The sequence below is a fragment of the Diplotaxodon limnothrissa genome, linkage group LG10 (genome assembly GCF_057381915.1).
Source record: "Diplotaxodon limnothrissa isolate DT_005_m linkage group LG10, D_limnothrissa_male_GT1.1, whole genome shotgun sequence".
NCBI classification, from domain to species: Eukaryota; Metazoa; Chordata; class Actinopteri; order Cichliformes; family Cichlidae; genus Diplotaxodon; species Diplotaxodon limnothrissa.
This window is the reverse complement of record NC_140605.1, coordinates 7,214,154-7,240,415: the sequence shown is the minus strand read 5'-3', so window position 1 is coordinate 7,240,415 and position 26,262 is coordinate 7,214,154. Positions and strand designations below refer to the sequence as shown.

At 42.6% G+C, this 26,262-nt stretch overlaps 1 protein-coding gene across 2 annotated transcripts in view; it reads right to left on the bottom strand.

Annotated features, from left to right (window-relative positions):
• Positions 1 to 26,262, bottom strand: part of cblb (Cbl proto-oncogene B, E3 ubiquitin protein ligase) — a 171,279-nt gene that overhangs the window by 28,047 nt on the left and 116,970 nt on the right. For both annotated transcript variants that reach the window (XM_085364305.1, XM_085364306.1), the window contains exons 14-15: positions 15,673 to 15,807; positions 15,021 to 15,085 (exon numbers count right to left, since the gene is read on the bottom strand). In XM_085364305.1, the coding sequence (XP_085220431.1) occupies positions 15,021 to 15,085; positions 15,673 to 15,807 (200 nt within the window). The remainder of the gene's footprint in view (positions 1 to 15,020; positions 15,086 to 15,672; positions 15,808 to 26,262) is intronic.

Genomic DNA, 26,262 nt, shown 5'->3' with positions numbered 1-26,262 from the left:
AGTATTCCACAGCATGTTGCAGGAAATCGAGGAAAAGGGCAGACTACCACCAAATATGAATTCTGCCAACATTAGTCTCCTGCTAAAACCAGGCAAAGACCCTTTATTTCCCTCAAGCTATCGTCCAATTTCTCTTTTAAATGTAGACCTTAAAATAATCTGCAAAGCTCTCTCAAAGAGATTAGAGAAAATGACCCCCCTCTTAATTCATCCTGACCAAACTGGTTTCATAAAAGGTCGGCACTCCTCAACAAACACTCGTAGATTACTTAATTTAATAGACTACTCATACGATAAAAACATCGAAGCCATAATATTATCTCTAGATGCAGAAAAAGCATTTGACAGAGTTAATTGGAAATTTTTATTCGCAACTTTACACAAATTTGGTTTTGGAAACTCTTTCATAAACTGGATAAGAATATTATACAATTCCCCAACGGCTCGTATCAGAACAAATGACCAGACATCCTCCAGCTTCTGTCTCCTGAGGGGCACCAGACAGGGATGCCCACTCTCCCCCTCACTTTTTGCAATTTTTATCGAACCTCTAGCAGCAGCATTTAGACAGGCTACAACAATTAAGGGCATAAAATGTAAGAACATAGAACATAAAATCAGTCTCTATGCGGATGATGTGTTGCTTTTTCTGCAAAACACACAAACCAACCTCTCTGAGGTAATTACTTTAATAAACTGGTTTTCAAGAGTTTCAGATTATTCAATTAACTGGCCAAAATCTACAGTTCTCCCCATTAACTGCTCCTTCCATAATTCTTCCTCTGCCCCACTGCAATCCGGAAACATTAAATATTTAGGTATTAATATCTCTCCTAAGCTTTCAGACTTAACTAAACTAAACCACATCCCACTTCTAAAGAAAGTAGAAGGCGATCTGACTAGATGGAAATCTTTACCCATATCACTCATGGGAAGGGTCGCCACTATAAAAATGATGATCTTGCCAAAAATAAATTACTTATTTTTGATGATCCCTAACAAACCATCACAAGATTGGTTCAGATCTCTGGATTCATATATTTCCAAATTCCTTTGGAAAGATAAACCCCCGCGTATTAGCTTAAAAACGCTACAAAGAACCAAGGATAGAGGAGGATTAGATCTGCCTAATTTTCACCAATACTTCTTAGCCAACAGGCTTCAGTTCATCTCAGAATGGTTAAAACATACCTTCTTAGTTGAGCCCTGGCTAGATGTTGAACAGGCACTATGCAAGGATCTAGAGATTTCAGACCTACCATTTATTAGCTCAAACATCAAAAGACATGAATGCTTTAAAAGTATCAACATCAGCTTTTCTCTAACAGCATGGTGGGAGTTTCTAAAAATAACGGAGTCTTCATTAATCCCATGCAAACGTACACCTATCTGGAATAACCCTGACATATTACAAAACAATAATATGATTAATTTCCCAGAATGGAGTTGTAAAGGAATTAAATACTTAGAACATATATTAGAGGGAACAGAATTTATTCCATTTGACAGACTAGTTGAACAATATGGGATCAACAAGACAAGGTTTTTAGAATATCAACAAATTAAATCCATAGTAAAAAAGAAATTTAACCTCAGTCAAGTTGAATTACAAACACCACTAAGTGCGGCACATTTTCTTACTCTTAAATCCCCCAAATTATTATCTAAAATATACAGAACACTTTCTAAATTAGATGAATCAATATCCCTTCCTACTGCAAAGTGGGAAGCAGATTTATCAGTCAACCTAGACCAAAACTTCTGGTCTCAGATTTGCTTAAAAACTTTTAAATTAATTAAAAATCCCAGTCTGCAATTAATACAATACAAAATACTTCATAGAGTGCACTATACAGGTCATCGGATGTTCAAGATGGGCTTTACATCTTCCAACAACTGCTCACACTGTCAAGGCAATACACCAGACAATTACATCCACGCTCTTTGGTTCTGTCCACCAGTGCAAAAGTTTTGGCGCGAGATATGTGAAGACTTATCAAAATGTCTGAAATGTAACATTCCAACCTCCCCCTTAGTGTGTTTGTTGGGCAGCTTAGATAATGTCACTTCAGAAAAGAATATAGCCCATATGATCTTCACTGCCCTATGCATAGCCAAGAAAACAGTCCTCATGAACTGGAAAAATAAAAATAATCTTAATTCTAACCAATATAGAAATTATCTATTAGATTACATTAGTCTTGACACAGCCTCTGCCACCACATCAGATCAATTGCTCTGGGCCCCTTTTATCAGCTCCATCACCTAGTGGGGGTGGGGGGTCATAGTTTGGTCCCGCCTTCACTGTTGTGATTGGTGAGGGGGTAGGGACAGGCTTAGAGCGTCGGGGGGTTCCCCGGAGGCATCTTCCTTGGGGGGCTCAACCCGGGGTAGCGGTCACGTCCGGTTGAGGGCTCTGTTGGCTCTCAGGTGACTGTTTCCTCGCGGCTGCGTGCAGCGGGGCTAGGGGAGGGTCTGTGCTGACGGACGTGGGTTACTGACCTGGCAACCTGGCTGCCCCTGGGTGGGTCCGGGATGGACGTGAGGTTCTGGGGGTGCTCCGTCTCTGGGCGGGGGCCCGGGCCGGGCCTCGGGGGCTCGGGTCCTGGTTGGTGTGTTGCCGGGGTTGTGGGCGGGTGGGTGCATGGGGGCCCGGCCCTGGAGCAGGGTGCCGCCGGTGCATCGAGCCGCCTGGGGGGCTCTTCAACTGGTGGGGGGGATGGTCACATCTGGCAGGAGCTTTCTTCTCTCAGGAACTCTCTGCAGGAGGGGGAGATACAGGAGAGGTGGAGGAAGATCTCAGCCTGGGCGTTTACCGTCTTATGTAGTCTGGAAGATGTGTGGTTGGTGGGGTGGGTGCAGTTTTCTCTGTGGTGGGGTTGGGTGGACTGTCCAGGGCTCTGTGGAGCCGGGGGGCGCTACTGCACTGGGCCCCGGTCTGATGGGCCTGGGCCCCCCTTCCCTGGCGGGTCGCGGAGGGTGGGAGTGCCTACTGGGGTCAGCGGGGGAGCTGGCCCCAGGGAGGGGTTACCTGCCCCTCCCTTCCTTCCCTCCCCATCTCCAGCTGCCTCCCTCTTCCCGCTCCTCCACAACCACCCACACATGCAGGGCCTTGGAGTGGGGGTATGTCACCAGGGTGCAGAGGAGGCTACCCCCCCCCCTGTCCCCTTCTGGCTGCCTCTGCCTCAATTTTATCCCACAACTTAGACATTCACATTATTCACACTCTCATTACACATACATATAGGATCTTGGGGGTGGGCACAATCACGGAGTCCAAATCACCATCAGGGTGTATACCTCACCCCTGACGTCGTTGCCCACCTCTCAATTTTAAATACACTTAGTCATTGAGGGTTAGCAGGAGGGACTATGCGCTTACCTGCTGCTCCTTGGCAGGTAGCTCCATGCCCTCCTGGGTTTTAATTGCACCTTAGAACACATATGCATCAACACTACAATGAGCGGGTGGAGGGAGGTTTGGAGTCTTCTCCCACCCCCATTCTCTGCGGCCTGCTGGAGCGGGAGGGCTAGTAGGAGGAGTTGGCCGTCCGACTGCGGTCTGGGGTGTGGGGCCTCCCTGCTGCTGCGGAGTCGGGGTGGTCTGCCTCTCCCCACCGCAGGGAAAAGGGTAACACCACCTGGGTCTGGGTGCAATTCCCCCCTCCAGGGGCAAGGGTACCTAGACCCGGATTGTAGAGTACGCTTGGGGAGTGTGATTGTGTGTACAGCGTCTCTTTATGTCTGTCTCCACGTTGGTTGAGTGTGGAGTGAGTGCATATGAGAGCATGAGGGTGGGAATGGATGTTTGTGTCTGTGTGTGCCTGTATGTCTGTGTCTATATGTCAGGTTGGGTATCAGACGCCACCTCTCTGGGGACACCTCAGGCCCTCCAAGGTTTGGAGGCCTATCTCCACCCACCACCACTTCCCCTGCCGGTGGCGGACTCCCTCAGGTGTCGGTGTGTTGGTGGTTCTTTGTGTCTGGGGGTGGGCGTCCGGGTACACACCGGCTCACTCCTTGGCGGCCGCTTGTCGGGGCCTGGGGCCTGGGGCTCGCTCGGGCCCCCTTTGGAGGTGGGGTGCCCCCGGCCTCTCGGCCTAGGGCTCGGTCACTCAGGCGCAGCTGGGGGCCGGCGGAGCTCACGGGCGCGTCACTGCAACCCCCCCTGGCTTCTGCTCCGCGGCTGCTGAGTGAGCCCTCATCTGGGACTCTCCTCAGCTCTTACTGGAACAGTGGCGCGGCTGCCCCTCTGTTGGTCTTCCATGGTCTCTTGTGTTCTGGGGGCCTCTGGATGTCTGGAGTTTTGATCTCCTCCATACCCGCTTCACACCCTGGAGGACGGGGCTGAGGCCCCCCCACACTCCCTAGCAGATCATTACATGGAGAAACCTTTGGAATGCAAGCATGCTGATCCACACAGGTATGCACACATGGGTATTCACAGACGCGGACTAAAGCTTTCTTGGCTGCTGCCTCAAAGCACACTGTGCGCTGTCTATCTTGCGTGCTGCACAATATCGTTTATTACTTAGTAAATACTGATATCTATGACTAGCTAGTTTATTGTGATGGTGCTTTGTTTTCTCTATTATTATGTTGCTCTTTGTTGTTTGCTGTCTCCTCTGTTTGTTTGTTTGTTTGTTTGTTTGTTTTTTCTCCATACAGGTGACCCAGGAGTTTTTTTTTTTTTTTTGTTTTTTTCGTTTTTTTTGTTTTTTTTGTTTTTTCTGTCTCTCTTCCCCCCCCTTCTCACCGTCTCTTCTCCCCTTTGGTTTTCTTTCTTTCTCTCCCCCTCTCTCTCTCATTCATTCCCCCTGTCCTATTTATTAAAAAAAAAAAAAATGACAAAGGATGAACTGAAGCTCTGCCATCACGTAATGTCGCATACTGCTGTTTCTGATGTCATTTAGAAAAGAAAAAAAAAAAAAAAAAAAAAAAGAGAATGCACTGCCATACACGTTATGTGTCTGTGAGCGCGAGGAGGGAGAAAAAGGCGAGTGGAAAGGTACGAGTTGTCGTCGAGGAAAAACGGGAGCTGGAAACATGTAAATATAATAATAACCACTGCAGCCAAGAAGAGTGCCTGACGAGCCCAGTTGTAAGTAAGCTATTAAGACTCGACTGTACACCGTGTTCGTGTTTTCCTCCGAAAACAATAAGTTCCGTTGGAGCAGTCTTTCAACGCCTCTCTCTGTCTCTCGCAAGAAAAATTGACCCACACAACAAAGTAAAGCTATTTTTCGGCTATGAGCCGACAGGGACCCCGCCGTATTAGTCAGAGGTCCCTTTACTACAGTTCGGAGTCGCGGACCTTCAGTAATAGTAATAAATCACACAGCAATAGTACATTCACGTTGTTGTAAAAAGCACGATAATATATTAAGTAATCCAAAGTATTCAGAATACGTTACTGTCATTGAGTAACGTAACAGAATACGTTACAGAATACATTTTGGGGCATGTATTCTGTATTCTGTAACGGAATACATTTTAAAAGTAACCTTCCCAACACTGTGCACAAAACAGATTTCGGGGATAGACGGAAAACTGTTCTTGAAGTACACTGAGAAAGAGAGAGAGAGAGAGCTGTGCATGAAGTGTGATTTTATCGTGGTGGAAGCAAAACAGTAAAAGTAAGAGGGAGTCCATGATGATGTTTATGTGAAGCTTAGTTTGGATCTTCTTTTGCTGCTGGTTCAGTCAATATTGTTTGGAGAGAGATAAAACTAACAGCTTTAGAATCAGCGCAAAAAGGGCGTAAACACAAAGCGCAGGCCCGCTGAAACATCAGAATCAGCGAGCTGTCGGCTTTCAGCCCCGACCATGTCCGTGTCGTTGGGTGAGAAAGGCGACATCTCACTGATTCTGATCCACGGTCCGGGCTTTGTGTTTACGTCTTTGTGCAGAAGCCGTGCACCTGCTCTCATTTACTGTTTAAAATTTTTGGTGGTTGTCAAAATTTTGTGACGTTTCACCTGAGATTCTGGAATTTTGGGCAAAATACATTTATATTAAAAAAAAATCAATTCAGGATTTTAATGAATCGATATCACGTTATCCAAGCCAGAATCGATTTTAATCGATGAATCGATTATTAAAACCCACCCCTAATCACATGCCTTCAAACTGGCAGTAGTTAAACTGTTGCTTAAAAAGCCATCTCTTGACCCAGGGGTCTTAGCTAATTATAGGCCAATCTCCAGCCTTCCTTTCATCTCAAAAATTCTTGAAAGAGTAGTTGTCAAACAGCTAACAGATCATCTGCAGAGAAATGGCTTAATTTGAAAAGTTTCAGTCAGGTTTCAGAGCTCATCACAGCACAGAAACAGCGTTACAAATGATCTTCTTATGGCCTCTGACAGTGGACTCATCTCTGTGCTTGTCCTGCTAGATCTCAGTGCAGCGTTCGATATGGTTATTACAGCAATAAGTCACACATATCTTTTCCCAGAAGTGTGTGATTAGTGAAATGTATAAAAAGTCTCAACAGGATCACCCTGACGAAGACTTGCATAGACTTTGCTGTTGCTCGCTTGCAAGTAATGAAATAAGAAGTATGTTCAGGAAGTTGCACAACTCGTTTACTGACATAATGTGTAACCCGTTCCACAATCCTGGAGACACCATTCAGTCCAAGGCCTTTGATGGGATTGTTTCTGGTACAAACAGATGGTACAAACTGCCTGATATGTCTTTACCCAGTCTTTTACCCTTTATTTTTTTTAAATATGTTAAACTTGCTGTTCTGTGTCTCACTTTATAAGACCATTTTTCTGACAGAAAACCTGGGTGCTCACAGTGAAAGTGAGGACCTTGGTGAGGGAGCACAAGCCAGCAGATGGACTTACGGCTGCTAAGCGGCTGCTAAGGTACAGTATTGCAATGCTTGTAAAGGGGCTCTGGCTTCATGCTCCACTGGGCACTAAAAAACAGTGCTCCAGTCTTCTCTGCCAGGTCCTTTAAAGACAGAGAGTAAACCAGAGCCACAAGAAAACTACTAAACTCAGAAACCTCTGGTAAGGACCTTGTTTGTTATTATTGCCAGCAGCCAGGCCACAAAACTTCTGTGTGCCCCATCTGCAAAGCTAAGGTCACAGGGGATTGCTATGCACCCCAGCAGAAGATGGAGCCCACAGGGAAAGACAGTGGAAATGCAGTGCTAGAAAATGGTAAATGTCAATAGTCAGCGAGTTACTGCTTTGTTGGAAATGTCTTTGGTTAACCATTGTATGGTACCAGTGAGCAATATGGATTATAGCAGACAGGAGGAAATTTTGTGTGTACATGCTACTAAGCATCGTTACCCCAAAGCTGATGTGACAGTGACCAAAAAGCTCTCCAGAGAGTGATCCGTACAGCAGAACGCTGCTGCAGGATTGCTCTCCCCCCGCTTCAGGACACCTACACCAGGAGATGCCGGACTAGAGCAGCGCAGATACTGAAGGACCCGTCCCATCCTGGCAACAAACTGTTCCAACTTCTGCAATCTGGTAGAAGGTTCCGCATCTTCCGGGCAAGGACAGAGAGACTCAAGAGGAGCTTCTATCCCCAAGCCATCCGTGCCCTAAACACACACACCCGCCCTCTCACATCATCTATAATTGACTGAGACAGGACTCTTCCAGACACTAAACCAAGGAACAATGTACATTTCAATTCCTTTAATTTTAAATATGTTTATATTGTCTATCCTGTAAAATAGTCAGATGTCCATTCATATTAATGTACAGAATTCACCTGCTTGCAGCTACATTGCTGCACATTCACCCAATGTATATACTACATATATATATATATATATATATATATATATATATATATATATATATACATATATATATATATATATATATATATATATATATATATATATATATATATATATATATATATAATGTTCTTCCTCTACCCCCCCCCCCCCCCCCCCCAATTTTTTTGCACATGTCGAGGAGCGTGTCAGGCTACATTTCACTGTGTGTTATACTTGTATAACTATGCATGTGACAAATAAAGAACCTTGAACCTTGAACCATTAGTCCTACATGTTTTCTTTTCTGGTGGTACAGAGCCTGCCTGTTGATGTTATCCCAGGAATGGAGTTTTAGGGAGGATGAGACATTGAAAAACTTGATTGCTAAGGTTACTGAAGGGGAAAATGGAAAGTGAGAGGGGAAATGAAAAGTTCATTTTTAATAAGCATGTGTTATACGCAGTTGACTGTGACCACCAATATCTTGAGATCCCTGGTCCCTAGGTCCTTTATCATGTACCTAACACACACCCTTCCCTGGGTCTTTAATGTTTGCAGACATACAGAAATCCTGAAGTGCATGCTCCATATGCCAGAAAACATATCCTCCAAGGAAGTCAGACCAAAACCTCCTGTAGTCACTGCCAGTTATCTACACTCATTTCTAAAAGACCAGGGAACCAATCCGTGGCTGCCCTTCCTGCTGTTTGCATACAGAGAAGTTCCCCTACCTTTAACGGAGTTCTCCCCTTACAAGTTACTCTATGGCTGGGATGTACATGGGCCCTTGGATCTACACTCGAAGGGTTGGGAGTCTCCTTCCTTCACTTGGAGTGATAAAGTACTATGTACTCGAAATGAAGCACCATCTGGCAAGACATTGCAAGGAAGCTGGGGGAACATGTCCAAGGCTTATATAACCCAGAAAACCTGGTATGGCCAGCAGGCAAGGCACTGTGATTTCCAGCACTGTCAAAAGGTTTTGTTATTCCTCCTTTCTGCTAACACTTCTGGCAAAATGCCAATGGCCGTACACTGAAGGCTCAACAAAATGAACAGGTCCGTTTTAAACTCTAGCATCTGGCTTGTGTTGCCTTTAAGCCATTTTAAGATCCGTGGCAACGTGTCATGCAGGACGCATCTCCCTTCTGTGTGCAAGTGAATGAGTGAGTTTATGTGTCTGTAAGGAGTATGTGGTGGCTACAGTGAACACTGAAGTTTGGTCAAAGCAAAAAATCTATGATGATTTTTTTTTATAATCGAGTTGCAGCCCTAGTCAACACTGCAGTCTGCTCAAGTTACTGAGCAGTCTCAAACCAATGTTCCAAGTCCTTGGGAACACACAGGATGAGTTATCAAAAGCTGAAATACTAAGCATTGATTATCCAAGGTTTTAAAGGTTATCTTTACCTAAGCTGTTGCGAGATTTAAACAAATAAAAGTTACCGCCTTTTGGACGGGCTGAACTGCTATATGTATTTGACTGACCTGGTGTGGAAATGTTTAGACATTCACAATTTACTGACATCAAAAGGATGATTTCTTTTGCTGAGATGCTGAACCACATCAATGTCAAAGGCCTGATCCAATGTCCAAGGAACACAGAGCTTTGCTTACAAGCTCTGTAAGCTCTGTAAAAGAGAACCACCAGACTAAAAAGATCCAAAAGATATTAATTAAGAGTTGTTAATTCTCTTGCATTTTGACGTCACAAAAAAGATGTACACAAATATTGGAATTACCCTAAAACTGGCAGAAATGATGAGACAAGCCATACCTGATGAGACAAGTAAAGGCTGTACACTTCCGGTATGATGGCGCCTGTGTTTGGCTTTGCCGCTGCCGGGTGCAGTTTGTCACGCTCTTTCGTCGTGCTGTTTTTCTCTGCTCTGCTGTTTTCTATTTGTATCAATGATGTACTGGCTGCCTTGGTTTATGATCGTTTGACGCTGTTATCCATCCGATCTTCAATGATGGCTCAAGATGTCTCATCCTCCTCCTCCTTTGGCACTTTCCATCCTCCGCACTCCTTTGGCACTTTCCATCCTCCACCAGTGGCTGGATCCTCCGCCAGTGGCTGGATCCTCCGCCAGTGGCTGGATCCTCGGCCAGCGTCCTCAGCGTTCCCCGCAGACCACGGAGAAGGAGAGGAAGAAGAGCAGGTATCCAGGTGAAGCTTAGGCTTTTCTGGCGGCGGGGTCTGACTAGAAAGCGATGTCGAGCGTGCTTTGTTACCTATGCTCAGAACAGCTCCATGGAGAGGAATTTGTTTTCCACGTCCCTGCTTGGAGATGCAGGGCCCGGCTCTCCGAGACCGTGCTGCCTCAGAAGGGTTCATCCAGACTCTCCTGCTGACTGGCTTTTCATCCCCTCGGTGAGTGGAATCTACGAGCGTGAAGGCTCAAACCCCAAGTATTTACGTCCTTTAACTCGAGCCTCTGCCAAAAATGATGCTTCCACCCCGCTGAACATGGCACTTTTTAATGCCCGATCATTGACTAATAAATCGTTCGTGCTTAACGATTCTATATCTTCTAAAAAACTGGACTTCTTATTTCTGACTGAGACCTGGCAGCGGGACTTGGACTATTCGTCTCTCATTGAAATGTGCCCGAACGGCTATTCCGTCATCAGCCAGCCTCGGGGATCTGGTCGTGGAGGAGGTCTCGCGGTGGCATTTCAGGGCCGTTTCAACTGCCGTTCAGTGAAAGTTGGACACTTTCTTTCCTTTGAATTACAGCTTATTAAAATCAGAAGTAAGGATCCTTTTTATTGTGCTGTGGTGTATCGTCCACCCAGCCCAAATAGCTTGTTTTTATCGGAGTTTAGCGACTTCCTGTCCTCTACTATGAGGTTGTCCAGACTGCTTTTAGCTGGGGATTTTAACATACATGTTGATGATGACTCCGACCTCTTTGCCAGAGGTTTTATCAACATTATGGATTCTTTTCATTTTACCCAGCATGTGTCCGGCCCCACACATAACAAAGGACACACACTGGACCTTGTTTTTACTTTGGGTTTGAATATTGATTCTATTTTTTATTTTTATTTAACCTTTATTTAACCAGGAATGTCCCGTTGAGATCAAAGACCTCTTTTTCAAGGGAGTCCTGGCCAAGAGGCAGCACATTTCAAGACAAATACATACGAACAAACAAAGTTAAAATTACACAAAACAATTACACATTATTGAGGCAGCCTGTAGGCCTTTGAGTTTAGTTTTAAAAACATTTAAAGACAACAATTCAGTTAGTTTCCAGTCTTTCTGTAACATGTTCCATGAAAAAGGCGCAGAGTGGACAAAGGCTTTCTTACCCAGCTCTGTGTGGACAAGGGGAACAGACAACAGCAGCTGATCATTTGAGCGCAAGGAGTAAGAACCACTATTTGTCCTTGTGACCAAAGTACAAATATAAGGAGGCAGCAATCCAAGCATAGCTTTGTAAATAAAAGTGTACCAATGCCCCTGTCTTCTAATGGCCAAAGAAGGCCATTTTACTCTTAAGTACAAATCACAGTGATGGGTCAGGTATTTACAATTGGTAATAAACCTCAAGGAAGCATGATACATCGTGTCCAACATTAGAAGACATGAAGAAGAAGCATTCATATACAGAATGTCACCATAATCTAACACAGATAAAAAGGTTGCAGTGACAAGACGTTTTTTTACTGCAAAAGAAAAGCACTGTTTATTACGGAAGAAAAAACGAAGTTTAAGTCTCAGTTTCTTTACTAGTCTCTCTATATGTGGTTTAAAGGTGAAGGAGTCATCAATCCAGACACCAAGGTATTTATATTCATGAACTATCTCTATGACATTTCCTTCAAGGGTGGACACCACTGGAATTTGTTCCAGTGGTGTCTGAGGACATTTTTTTTTTTATCTCTGATCATCTCTGTATTCTTTTTAACATGTATTTTCATGAGCCTTTGTCTCCTGTTCACCGGACAATTATCTCGCGCATCATAAATTCCTCCACAGCGGAGAATTTCTCGGATGCTTTTAATTTAACAATATCCCCGCAAAATGGCGTTGATTTCTTAACAGATCTATTTAATAACCATTGTTTTTCGATTTTAGATTAAATCTGTCCGGTTAAAATGAGACCAGTTTCTGTTTCCAAGTCCTTACCCTGGCTAAATGACAACATCTGATCCATAAATCGTGATTGTCGTAAAGCTGAGCGCTTATGGAGGAAAACTCATTTAAATGTTCATCTCCTTTACTTAAAGGATCTTTTAGCCTCTTTTAACAATGCAATTAGAGATGCGAGGGCTGCTTATTTTTCTCATCTGGTTGCAAAGAGCAGAGGTAATCCTAAGGTATTATTTGACACTATTACTGATATTATTACTCCTGCTCCACCTGCTGCCATTATTTCTTCTAATGAAGACTGCGAAACATTTCTTTCTTTCTTTCTAGAAAAAATTAGTAATGTAAGGAAAAAATTGTCCCCATCAGCATCTGCATTGTCAGTTCCTACGCCAGCTCGGCCTGTCGTTTTAGAATGCTTTTTACCTGTCTCACTATCAGAGCTGGAAAAAATAGTTAATGCAACAAAAGCATCCTCCTGTTCACTCGACATTTTACCCGCATCGTTATTCAAAAATGTCTTCCACTCTATTGGTCCCTGTGTGCTCACCATAATTAACACCTCACTGGGATCTGGTAAAGTCCCTGCTTATTTTAAAACTGCTGTTATACACCCCCTGTTAAAAAAGCCTATGCTGGACCCATCTCTCACTAGCAATTACAGACCAATCTCAAAAACACCCTTAATTGCTAAGATATTAGAGAAGGTTGTGGCTAAGCAGCTTACAGCAGTTTTAGACAAACATAATATCTTTGACAAATTTCAGTCTGGCTTTCGTAGAGCTCATTCTACTGAAACAGCCCTTCTTAGAGTTTCCAATGACATTCTGATGCAAAACAATGCAGGAAAGTGTTCTGTACTCCTAATGTTGGACCTCACGTCAGCCTTTGACACCGTTGACCATTATATTTTGCTTGAAAGGCTGAAATACTGGGTTGGTGTATCTGGGTCTGCCTTAGAGTGGTTCTCCTCCTTAGGAAAAAAAAAAAAAAAAAAAAAAAAAAAAAAAGAGTGGTTCTCCTCGTATCTCTATGAACGATACTTTTCTGTGGTGGTTTCTAAGTATAAGGTCATCTTCCACGTCCCTGTCCTATGGTGTGCCACAAGGTTCTGTGCTGGGGCCCTTATTGTTTTTAATATATCTGCTTCCTCTCCAGCATATTTTAAGCCCCTTTGAGGACATTTGCTACCACTGCTACACAGACGACATCCAGCTATATATATCTTTTAAACCTGAAGATGTTTCTAAGCTGCAGATTCTAAATGTGTGCTTAGAAACCATCAAAGGTTGGATGGCTGACAACTTCCTCCAACTTAATGAAAAAAAGACTGAAGTCCTTGTATGTGCTCCAGACAGACATGTACCTAACATAATGAATGCTCTTGGTCCTCTTTCAACATTTGTGAAATCGTCTATCAGGAACCTAGGGGTAACCTTTGATTCTGCTCTTACCCTGGATGTCCACGTCAAATCTCTGGTTCAGTCCTGCTTCTATCATTTAAGAAACATTTCTAAATTGAGCCCCATAGTATCTCATACTGAACTGGAAATTGTTATTCATGCATTCATTTCATCACGATTGGACTACTGTAATTCACTGTTTACATGTCTAAACAAAAACTCCCTGGAGCGTCTGCAGATTGTCCAAAATGCTGCAGCAAGGCTTCTGACAAAAACATCGAAATACTCTCATGTAACACCATTGCTTATACAGCTGCACTGGCTCCCTGTTGAATTCAGAGTCCATTTTAAGATTCTGGTTCTGACATTTAAGGCTCTTCAAGAACAAGCACCAGCGTACATCATTGAACTTTTACAGCCCTATGCCCCTAGTAGGTCCCTGAGGTCTTGTGATCAGGGCCTACTTGTTATTCAGTATACAAGACTGAAAACCAAGGGTGATAGAGCTTTTGCTACTGTGGCTGCCAGACTGTGGAATTCTCTTCCTCAGAACTTAAGATCCGCAGACTCAGTGATTACTTTTAAAAAACAGCTAAAAACACATCGTTTTAAAATTGCATTTTGTTAACTTTTGACTGTTTTTGTTTTATACCTTGTGAAGCACTTTGTGATCTTTTATCTAGAAATGTGCTATATAAATAAAATTTTACTTACTTACTTACTTACCTTTCTTTGGAGTCAAGAATGCTAGGCCCTGACATGTTAGAAATTTCCACAGGTGCTTGTGTTACATAATTGGGCCTGTGCACTAGAACATTCCCTAAATGTTAAAACTAAATTAGTCACCAGTGAAATGAATGGTGAGTCACACATCACTAAGCTTGGTTTAGAGCTGGTAAAATGGTAATGCAGAGAACAAAAACAGGCACAGTTGATAATGTAGTGTACATAGACAGAGACAAAGAAAGATACAAACAAAAATGAGTGGTAATTCCAGTACTTGTAGTTCCCCATTAAACTATGCATGTACTCTATACAAGGTTTAAGCAGTGTGCCACTCAGTCTATGTTAAATTCCATCTTACATTGTAAAAAAAAGGGTCATTGTTGCACCAAAGGGAGGGAGTATGTAATCAGTTTGGTTTATTTGTTTGTCTGTCTATCTTTTTGTTAGCATTTTAGTGTCCACAGTTATCGTTTTCAAATTTAATCTGATGGTAGTATTTGTTAAAAAAAAAAAGTCAAGAAAACATGTCAAGTGATATATGGTTTTCTTAGATCATTAGTGCTGCCCCCCCCCCCCCGCCAAAGGTGTGTGTCCCGGCGTAAAAGTAATGCAGCATTTCAGAAAAGGAACATCAACCAACAGTAAAATATAGGGGTCATAGTGTGATGGTCTGGGGCTGCTTTGTTTCTCAGTTTCCCATTATGAATATACAGTATGGGTAAGGTGCACATATGCCATTTTTAAAATGTCTGCCTCTTTAGTAGGTATGCCTGTTTTCACTTTACAGCAGCAAACTGTAGCAACAAGGTTTTTAGTGCCACCAATAGCCCCAGACCTACAGTAGTCTGCCAGTAGCAACAATCCCACCACGATTTCTCCAGAAAGTTTTCTTGTACTCTTTTATTTTAACTATACAGAAGGTAATTTCTGCCTCAACGGGTCCCTTAATCAAAACATGAAAAAACGATGTAGCCTGGCCTGCTTATAACAACAATATATGAGCCAAAAATGTAAATTAATTAACACTTGAAAGACTCACCAGGCTCAAGGCACCAGGGCTTCTCCTCCTCAAAGGACAGCTCTGGAGGGCTATTTTCCAAGGACCTGCATGAGCAACAAAATGTAACTGAATCACAGCACCCCAACTAAACTCTAATGACATACAGACAGAAAACTGTTGAAGGCAAACCAACTGGACATAGTAGTGGTGGACAAGCAGAGGAAGAAGGCCGTAATAATAGATGTAGCTATATAAAGTGATAGCTACATCAGGAAGAACAATGTGAAGAAGAACGTGAGAAGCTGGAGAAATACTAAGGACAGAGAGAGGAGCTGGAGAAGCAAGGTCAAAGGTGAAGACAAGTCTTGGGCAACTGCTCTGTCTAGCAGTAGCTGATGTTTTGTCCTTCTGGTGTTTCGCCAATTCCTCTGGGTTTGCCAAAAACCCAGAGGAATGATTCCAATACACTGCTGAATCTATGTCATGAAGAATGACTGCTGTTCTAAAGGCAAAAATTGCTAAACATTTTTATTAAAAGTCTTGAGTTACAGCTGAAAATCTGCATTCAATCAATTTTATCTTTATGAATGTTTCATTCACTGTGGTGGTGAATAGAGGCAAAACTACAAAAATTATGTCTGACCAACTACCTATGGAACTAACAATATACCATGTGTGTGAAGACCAATACCTGCTTGCTACAGTGATGCAGACAGGAGTCTGACTCAGGCACAGACTGGATGAAGGAATGTGATAGTTGCCCTCCGGTCCTTCCATTGCCCCTTGATGTTGTTCTAACACAGGGCTGCAAAAAGGGTTGGAGGATCTGCAAAGATGACATTTGATTTGTCAAAACAACCTTTGACTACATTAGCTAGTTTGTCTAATGGTTAACTATAAGAGGGAATCTTATGCAAAAGCCCTTTCTAACCCTTTTTCTGTCAGAGGTTTGCTCCTGTCAAAGGGGTGTATTTCTCTCAAAAATTGTTCAAGATGTCTTATTATGTTGGTTAGGTTTGTCAGACCAAGGAAAGTTTAGATACAGTCGGAGGAATAATTATTCGAGCTACTTTGTAAGTTTATTCATTTCCAAAACAATGAATAGTCTCTAATTGCATAGAGACAGAATTCAACCAAAAAAACAACCCAGAAAAAATAAGAGTTAAAACCCCCTGAAAAGTTATTATAAACAGATTTGCATGTCATTGAGTGAAATTAGGTTTTGCTCCACAAGATCAAATACTTGTTTTAGTACTTGGTCAAGAATACTAACTTTCTTGGCATAATTTCTTATTATCAGGTTTTCATATCTCTCAGGTGGGATTTTGGTCTTTTAGGTTTCTTGGTTGCCTGGTTGGCAGCTTCAAGTTTCAGCTTGCTATAGTAATGAGGTCAGGAGACTGATAAGGCCAGGGTGGCTGTAGCTCAGGTGGCAGAGCAGGTCAGCCACTAATCAGAAGATCGGTGGTTCGATCCCAGGTTGCCTCCTGGCTGCATGCCAAATATCCTTGGGCAAGATACTAACCCCATGTTTGCCTACTGGTGGTGGTCAGAGGGCCTGCTGGCGCCGGTGTCCGGCAGCCTTGCCTCTGTCAGTGCGCCCCAGGGCAGCTGTGGCTACAATGTAGCTTGCCAGTGTGTGAATGGATAAATGACTGAATGTAGTGTAAAGCACTTTGGGGTCCTTAGGGACTAGAAAAGCGCTATACAAATGCAGGCTATTTACTTCACAACCTTCTTCTATAGCCACTCTATAGCCACAAGTCCCATACACCAGCGGTCCCCAACCCTCGGGCCACAGACCGGTACAGGTCCGTGAGTGGTCTGGTTGGTGGCTACGAGAGTTGATGCTTGGGTGTCAAATTTATGGTTTTCAGGGTTTTTATTGTTAACTTTTCCCGTGTTGTAGTTGTGTGTCTTATTTTGAAAGAAATATTTACACATTACCATAGCGACCAGAGAGCATTAAGGGGCAGAGAGGAGGACACAACTACACAGTGAATTTGTGTTTATTACTATATTTACAAAATACCACAGTTTTTGTCTTGGTCGTATCATTTTACCTTAAAGGCCAGTCCATGAAAATATTATCTGACATTAAATCGGTCCGTGGTGCAAGAAAGGTTGGGGACCGCTGCCATACACGGCCCATCTTTAGTGATTTGGTTGAGGGAAGGAGGTTCTCATCCAACATTTTACTTTCTATAGTAAAAAGAAACATGGTCCGGTCCTTTTCCCTGTCAATGTAGTGAAGTCATCCTCTACCCTTAGACAAACTGCCCCAAAGCATAATGTTTCCACTTCTTACTTGACTGTGGGACTGGTGTTATTTGGGTCATACTCAGCATTTCTCTTCCTCCAAACACAGTGGTTTGAGTTGATGCCAAAGTACTCAATTTTGGTTTCAGTGGAAGGCAGATGCCAACATTTGAAAGTATATGTACATCAATCGCACAATCACACAATACTTTTTCAGTTTTAGCCTCCTCTTTGGGTTAAATCTTCATCAGAAGTATCAGCTCTATCTCCTGCCTCCAGTACATCTGGATACACAGAATATCTAATCTAAAAGCTAAAAGGCTATTATCATTCAGCCATTACTTTTGGCAGTTTCTAACCATCAGATTTGCCTTAACCTGTAGACATCATTGGTAAAAGATCTGAAACCACAGAGAAAACAAAAGAAGAGTTTCATATATACTCCCTGTTATGGAAAATTCTAGTTTATCCTCACATTTAGATTTATGTGAGGATAAATCTAAATCCTCACAGTACACAGTAAATTAGTGTATGATTTTTGTATAACCTTTGCCTGCTTAAGATGAAGCAAGTGTGTGTCAGTATGACCTCATAAAGAACTGCTTAGCTAGGCCTAATGATGTTTCACTATGTTATCTGCTAACTGTTAGGGTGTAGAAGGACGAAACTCCCAAGATGACAGATGCCAGCAGCTTCCTGGGAAAAGATAGTGGAAGATGCTCTGCCCAGCCACTGCCCATGGGACAGAAGCCTGTTGTAACTAAAAGATACAGAAAGTTGTGTGTGGGGAGGGGGTATAAAAGAGGAGCTGAGACACCCCAAGGGTAGAGCTGGCACGACTGTGAACTGTGATGTTTGATGTGTGTGTTGGCTCTCCTGCGCAGTAATAAATAGCTTGACCACAGCTCTTTCCGTGTTGCAGACTTTATTTACAAAATTCCATGACAAGTTTGGCATCACAAACAGGATGCTCCGAGTGTGGGAACTCCAAAGACGGCTGATCACCCCAAGGCAAAAAGTCAATCCTCGGTCCCACTAAAGCTTCAAAAAGGGGGAGTTGTGAGGCGGTGAGTGAGCGTTGTCACTACCCGATCCGTACCGGAAACCTGATCGGCACCCCGCATGCGCAAATCTTACGTCACTTCCTCTCTTTGCCAACATTGCGACATTCAATATATTTGAATGATACGGTTAAATCTTTGACTTTAGTTAAAAAGAAAAAGGCTGCTTTTTTTGTTTCCTTTATGGAAGATTTTGATTTAGTGAGTTAATAATTTGTTAAATTATGTGAGCCCATCTTTATATTTTATTTTCACTATGTATGAAAGTTGCTAATATGTAAGAAATGTCTATTCTCTGAATCTGTAATATATGGTGCATTTTGTTTGTATGTTTATATTACTAATAAAAAAATAAATAAAAATTTGAATGATACGGTTAGTGCCCAGTTAGCTCCTAGCATTTCTCAACAGCTCTGCCTCCTTTTCGACTGCCCGGGACATTTAAACAATGGATAATCTGTATACAAAGAAATTCATGCTTTTCTCCTCAACAGAGAGTGTCCCCTGATTGAGCAACAGCGCCGTAAAATAAGAAGAATGGCGCCTAATTACAGAGTTAATAATGCAGACTTTGTAATATCTCACGTGTAGATTCATCAGCCAGATGAAGTCTTTACTGACAATTGACAGTGATAGCGCACATCATCATCACTATTCCAACAATCCTCTCCTCACAGACAAGCATAAACACACTCGATTATCACTAAATCAAATTTAACACACGTTTGTAATGACGCTAATTCAGTTTACAATAGGGTTCATTCACTCAGTCAGCAGGTGGCGGTATCCTCGTGCACTGCCATTAAACGAACAGAAGAAGAAGAAAACCCCTGCACATGCGCGGTACGGATCGGGTAGACCCGATTTGTACGGTCCGACTTTGCAAATGCGCAGTAAGGATCGGGAGTCCCGATCTGTCACTATCTTTTTATTTTTTTGTTTTTGTCTACATTATATTAAATGTTTCATTATCGGAAACATTTTAAGGGATACTTACTGTGGCCCTGAGAGGCCAAACTGACTGCAACTTCAGAAAACACTTGCAAAAAGAAAAATGCTGCAAAAAGAAAAACGCTGCAAAAAGAAAAACGCTGCAAAAAGAAAAACAACACAACGGAAATAGGAAAAAAGACAACGGAAATGTTTCTGGGGAGACAGTAACCGGACGGACCAGTTGCACAAACCAAAACATGCTAACAAGTGCACTGGGACTGGGAGACACTTCAAAGAAGCGGAGCGGCCAAAGAGTAAACTTTCAAAAGTAAGTTCTGAATATTATGTCACTTATTTATGTGCAAATGTTTAATAATGAGGAACATTAAAACATTACTGTTGGCCACATGCCGGCAAAGTTATGTGACATTAGCGATGTTTGTACTTTCAGCATTTACTTTCTTTTAAAGCCTTTACTTTATATGCTGTTAGATAGTCGACCTTAATCTTACAGAGAATCTGATGATTTTGTGGATAATTAAAGTCAGTCATATATCCAAAAACACAACAAGCTGAAAGTCAGTGATGCTGTTTGGTTTGCAGTCCTGAATATCACGGCACAAGCAGGATTCACTGCACTGTTAATGTTAGCTATGTTATATTGTTGCCTCTGTTCGGTGGTGTCGAGCCAAACGGACTTTAACGTGTGTTTGAACGAGCTGACGGTTCACTCGTTAAGCTGAAAGAAAGATGCTTTAATCACAGGAGTCACACATGTGTCCATTGTACCATCTGGGAACTCTTCTTGTTTAGCACTCGTAATAACACAAACACTAAATCCTCCTGTTTGTAGCAGTGTATACACCTGAGACTGTCACCTGTCTGTCTGTCCTGCACTCTCTCTCTTTTTCTTTCGCTCTGATTGTGGAATAAAAGTATGAACATGTATTTATAAGTTACACTTGTGTTTGAATCCTGCAGCTTATCACACATTTGATTTCCATGTGTGACAACTGCAAGTGTCCAGAGTGAGGACAGACTGAGGGACCCACTGCTGCACATCATCTGTGAGGCTTTGCACCCCTGATGATCTACCAGGACAAACTCAGCAGTGTGTGAGGAAGAGGAGGAGGAAGAGCCAGCAGCAGCTGACAGATGGAGAGAATAGACAGACTGTTCCCTGTTTGTGAAGGACTGCTAGAAAAGTTTAAAATCCCTAACTGTCTGTCCTGAATCAGTCTTATTAGGTAATGTTCAAATAATTGTATCAGTGTGGGAGAAAGTACTCAGGGCCTTCAGGTTACACACTATGAAAGGCAGCAACAAGTTTAATGTTCAGAAACCTAAAGTATGTATCAGCAGCAGAATGGAGCTAAAAATAAATGTTTGTTTCAGTTCTATGAAGCTTTGAGTATTTTGGATTAGTAGCACTGCTGTGTTTGTTGCATCATATTGCTGTAATTGTTTATTTGCTTTATATATTCTGAGGTATTGCCCTGCGACAGACTGGCGACCTGTCCAGGGTGTACCCCACCTTTCGCCCTATGACAGCTGGGATAGGCTCCAGCGCCCCCCGCGACCCTGAAAAGGATAAGCGGAAGCGAATGGATGGATGGATATTCTGAGGTAAGTTGATCTATAGTGTTACATCATATTTTATAAGGATGTTATGTGTTTGTATACTTTCTGCCCAGTTTGACCCATTTAGCAGAAGTCAGCCTGTTTAAGGCTCTGATATCTATTCTGTATGACTTAAAAGAAGTTATGACATGGTCTGATTTTGTCACCCAATAAAGAAATATTTAATATATCAGTCTACTCTTCATTTTATCAGAAACAGTTATCACAGCTCGTACATTTTCTTTTTACACATATATGTAAGCATTGAGCCAAATTTAGTAATGCCAACATACTGAAGGAACAACATTTGTCTCTTATATATAATACATCTGTCAAAGATACTTGAGTGTCTTTGAGTGAAGATTTAAGGTGATAGGACATATAAATAGCTGCAACTTGAATCTTTACTGAAGCTCAGTGTTTGGCACAGAGTTCATGTTCACTGCTGTAATAACTAATAATGATTAATATAATATTGGCCATATTATATTTACATTACCAAAGTGAGATGACTTTAGTCTCATGAACAACATTAGCTAATTGTTATTTACTAACTAATCTTAAATGACTGTTCAGTACAGAAATGAAGCCCAAAAATCATGTTTTACAGTTCTGTGGTCTCAGCCTCAGACACTTATCAAATCACACAAAGCTCATGTAGAAACAAATGTACAAAATATGTTCTCCTTCATTTCTGTCAAACAAAGTTGTATGAAAAGTTTCCAGCTGTTAGTATCATGGTTGCTAGGCAACCTGGGCAGAGGCTAGACCATCCCATCTCACAAGGCTACAAGCCTCACACTTCCGGCCTTAGCGGAAGCCTTGAGTACGCGGCCCTTGAGGACCGTGGAGGCTGCGTACTTTAAGGCTGCAGACCCTGAATTGGGAAACAGTCCCTGAATTGGGATACAGCCATACATAGGCTGTATCCCAATTCGGGGTCTGACTCTGAGTCTGCAGAGGGTCCCAGTGATGTGGAAGACATCATGCCTCGTCCCTGTACCAAAGACACCACGTCCCAGTGGCCCCCAGGATTACAGGCCCGTGGCACTGACCTCCCACATCATGAAGACCCTGGAAAGGCTCATCCTGGACCAGCTGCGACCCATAGTAAGACCACATCTGGATCCCCTTCAGTTCGCTTATCAGCCTCGTCTTGGAACTGAGGACGCCATCATCTACCTGCTCAATCGTGTCTACACCCATCTGGACCAGCCGGCGAGCACTGTGAGGGTCATGTTTTTTGACTTTTCTAGTGCTTTCAATACCATCAGGCCGACCCTCCTGGGTGATAAGTTAGCAGCGATGCAGGTGGATGCTTCTCTGGTGTCCTGGATTGTTGATTACCTGACAGGAAGACCACAATATGTACGTCTCCCACAGTGTGTGTCTGACAAGGTAATCAGCAACACAGGGGCACCACAGGGGACTGTCCTCTCCCCCTTCCTCTTCACCCTCTACACCACAGACTTCAGCCACTGCACAGAGACCTGCCATCTTCAGAAGTTTTCTGATGACTCTGCGGTGTTGGGATGCATCAGCAGGAATGATGAGACAGAGTACCGGGCTGTGGTCGACTCCTTTATCACGTGGTGTGAGCAGAATCATCTGCAGCTCAACGTGGCAAAGACCAAGGAACTGATCGTGGACTTCAGGAAGACCAGGAAACACTTGACCTCTGTTTCAATCCAGGGGGTCAGTGTTGACATTGTGGAGGACTATAAATACCTTGGAGTACACATTGACAATAAACTGAACTGGGCTAAAAAAAAAACACCACAACACTTTGCAGGAAGGGCCAGAGTCGTCTTTTTTTTTTTTTTTTTTGAGGCGACTGAGGTCTTTCAACATCTGCCAGAAAATGCTCAGAATCTTCTGTTGTGGCCAGTGTGATCCTCTATGCTGTTGCATGCTGGGGGAGCAGGCTGAGGGTAGCAGATGCCAACAGACTTAATAAACAAATCCGTAAGGCCAGTAATGTTGTGGGGATGGAGCTCTCAAGGTGGTGTCGGAGAGGCGGATGCTGTCCAAGATAAAGACAATGTTGGATAACACCTCCCACCCACTCCATGACATGCTGGTCAGTCACAGGAGCACGTTCAGTGAGAGACTGAGAATACCGAAAAGCACCATTGAAACGACACAGGAAATCTTTCCTGCCTGTGGCCATCTCCCTGTACAATGCATCCACTTAACGCACTGGTTACTGCTACAACTACACATGTTTCTTTTCCAGCTATTTATTAATGAGTGACTTATGTGTATATATTGTACTATTCTTAGTTAGCGTATTGTCTGTCTTGTCTTAATGTTGGTTTATGTTGGTTTATAATAGAGCACTGTAACAAAAAATAATTTCCCCCAGGGATCAATAAAGTATTCTGATTCTGATTAGTTATTACAGCAGTGAACATGAACTCTGTGCCAAACACTGAGCTTCAGTAAAGATTCAAGTTGCAGCTATTTATATGTCCTATCACCTTAAATCTTCACTCAAAGACACTCAAGTATCTTTGACAGATGTATTATATATAAGAGACAAATGTTGTTCCTTCAGTATGCTGGCATTACTAAATTTGGCTCAATGCTTACATATATGTGTAAAAAGAAAATGTACGAGCTGTGATAACTGTTTCTGATAAAATGAAGAGTAGACTGATATATTAAATATTTCTTTATTGGGTGAGAAAATCAGAACATGTCATAACTTCTTTTAAGTCATACAGAATAGATATCAGAGCCTTAAACAGGCTGACTTCTGCTAAATGGGTCAAACTGGGCAGAAAGTATACAAACACATAACATCCTTATAAAATATGATGTAACACTATAGATTAACTTACCTCAGAATATATAAAGCAAATAAACAATTACAGCAATATGATGCAACAAACACAGCAGTGCTACTAATCCAAAATACTCAAAGCTTCATAGAACTGAAACAAACATTTATTTTTAGCTCCATTCTGCTGCTGATACATACTTTAGGTTTCTGAACATTAAACTTGTTGCTGCCTTTCATAGTGTGTAACCTGAAGGCCCTGAGTACTTTCTCCCACACTGATACAATTATTTGAACATTACCTAATAAGACTGATTCAGGACAGACAGTTAGTGATTTTAAACTTTTCTAGCAGTATTTCACAAACAGGGAACAGTCTGTCTATTCTCTCCATCTGTCAGCTACTGCTGGCTCTTCCTCCTCCTCTTCCTCACACACTGCTGAGTTTGTCCTGGTGGATCATCAGGGGTGCAAAGCCTCACAGATGATGTGCAGCAGTGGGTCCCTCAGTCTGTCCTCACTCTGGACACTTGCAGTTGTCACACATGGAAATCAAATGTGAGATAAGCTGCAGGATTCAGACACAAGTGTAACTTATAAATACATGTTCATACTTTTATTCCACAATCAGAGAGAAAGAAAAAGAGAGAGAGTGCAGGACAGACAGACAGGTGACAGTCTCAGGTGTATACACTGCTACAAAACAACACAAGAGAAGGAGGATTTAGTGTTTGTGTTATTACGAGTGCTAAACAAGAAGAGCTCCCAGATGGTACAGTGGACACATGTGTGACTCCTGTGATTAAAGCATCTTTCTTTCAGCTTAACGAGTGAACCGTCAGCTCGTTCAAACACACGTTAAAGTCCGTTTGGCTCGACACCACCGAACAGAGGCAACAATATAACATAGCTAACATTAACAGTGCAGTGAATCCTGCTTGTGCCGTGATATTCAGGACTGCAAACCAAACAGCATCACTGACTTTCAGCTTGTTGTGTTTTTGGATATATGACTGACTTTAATTATCCACAAAATCATCAGATTCTCTGTAAGATTAAGGTCGACTATCTAACAGCGTATAAAGTAAAGGCTTTAAAACAAAGTAAATGCTGAAAGTACAAACATCGCTAATGTCACATAACTTTGCCGGCATGTGGCCAACAGTAATGTTTTAATGTTCCTCATTATTAAACATTTGCACATAAATAAGTGACATAATATTCAGAACTTACTTTTGAAAGTTTACTCTTTGGCCGCTCCGCTTCTTTGAAGTGTCTCCCAGTCCCAGTGCACTTGTTAGCATGTTTTGGTTTGTGCAACTGGTCCGTCCGGTTATTGTCTCCCCAGATACATTTCCGTTGTCTTTTTTCCTATTTCCGTTGTGTTGTGTGTGCTTTTGCAGCGTTTTTCTTTTTGCAGCATTTTTCTTTTTGCAGCGTTTTTCATTTTGCAGCATTTTTCTTTTTGCAGCATTTTTCTTTTTGCAGCGTTTATCTTTTTGCAGCATTTTTCTTTTTGCAAGTGTTTTCTGAAGTTGCAGTCCGTTTGGCCTCTCAGGGCCATCGTAGATACTTGTTATTCTTAACATCTTAACAGATATTCTGACCTGTAACTATCATAAAATGCTTCGACCGGAAGTAGACACCTTTCGCGCATGCGGGGTATCGATTGGGTTTCCGGTACGGATCGGGTAGTGACAGTGAGTCCTGAGTGATTCAGCACAGGAAGGGAGGGGTGAGTGAGTCCTGAGTGATTGATTACCCTACGATTCAGCACAGGAAGGGAGGGGGTGAGTAACTCAAATGTGCTGTTAGCATGTTAGCAGAGCGATTCTACTGTGAACTGAGGAGCTATTGTCTTGATGTGAGCTTTCTACTCAGGGTTTTTTCTTCCAGTTCAGAGCAGAAATGTTTTTGTTAAGAAACTGGCTGTTGTTTGTTTCCCCCCACAATTTTAATTATAAGCTAGATATATTTCTACTATTGAAATTAGTTTGCTAACAGCAACAGGAATGAGTCAGTGAGTCAGTTGGGCTTGTGAATCATGATTCACGAGCCAGTAAAGTTATTTTCGAGTATTGAACATCACTAGTACAGATAAGCTTTTGATAACCCACATGTGAAGTTCACTGAACAGAAAGTAAAATGCTGCTGCTGGATGCTTTCAAAATGGTTAGAAGTTTTTCCTTCTAGTAAGGACATACAGCTGCAGTAGCCAGAGTATTGCTGGAAGAAATCATCTGAAGGGTAGAATCTCCAGACTGAGACTGGGTGCTGATCAGAAATCTTCAGAGAACCAGCAGGAAGCAGGGACCAGTCCACGTAAAGCTGACAACCCAGACAGCGGTTAAGGTCAAGAGTCCTGTCGTTTGGGGTCACAGTAGTCATAACGAGAAAATTCCAGAGCCACAGCAATAACCACAAAGGTTAAGAAAGATCCCTACGTTAGACGCTGAGGAAGACGACAAGGGTGTATGGCGTGCTCTGCCCTTTCATCCTACAGCTGCGTTGGAACGCGAGAGTGAGGGGTGAAAAAGCACCCTCCTCCAACAAGGGCGTGACAAGCTCCCAACTTAGTGACTTGCAGAGCGAGGCTCTGTGTCACCTACGAGGGGATCAGCGATGG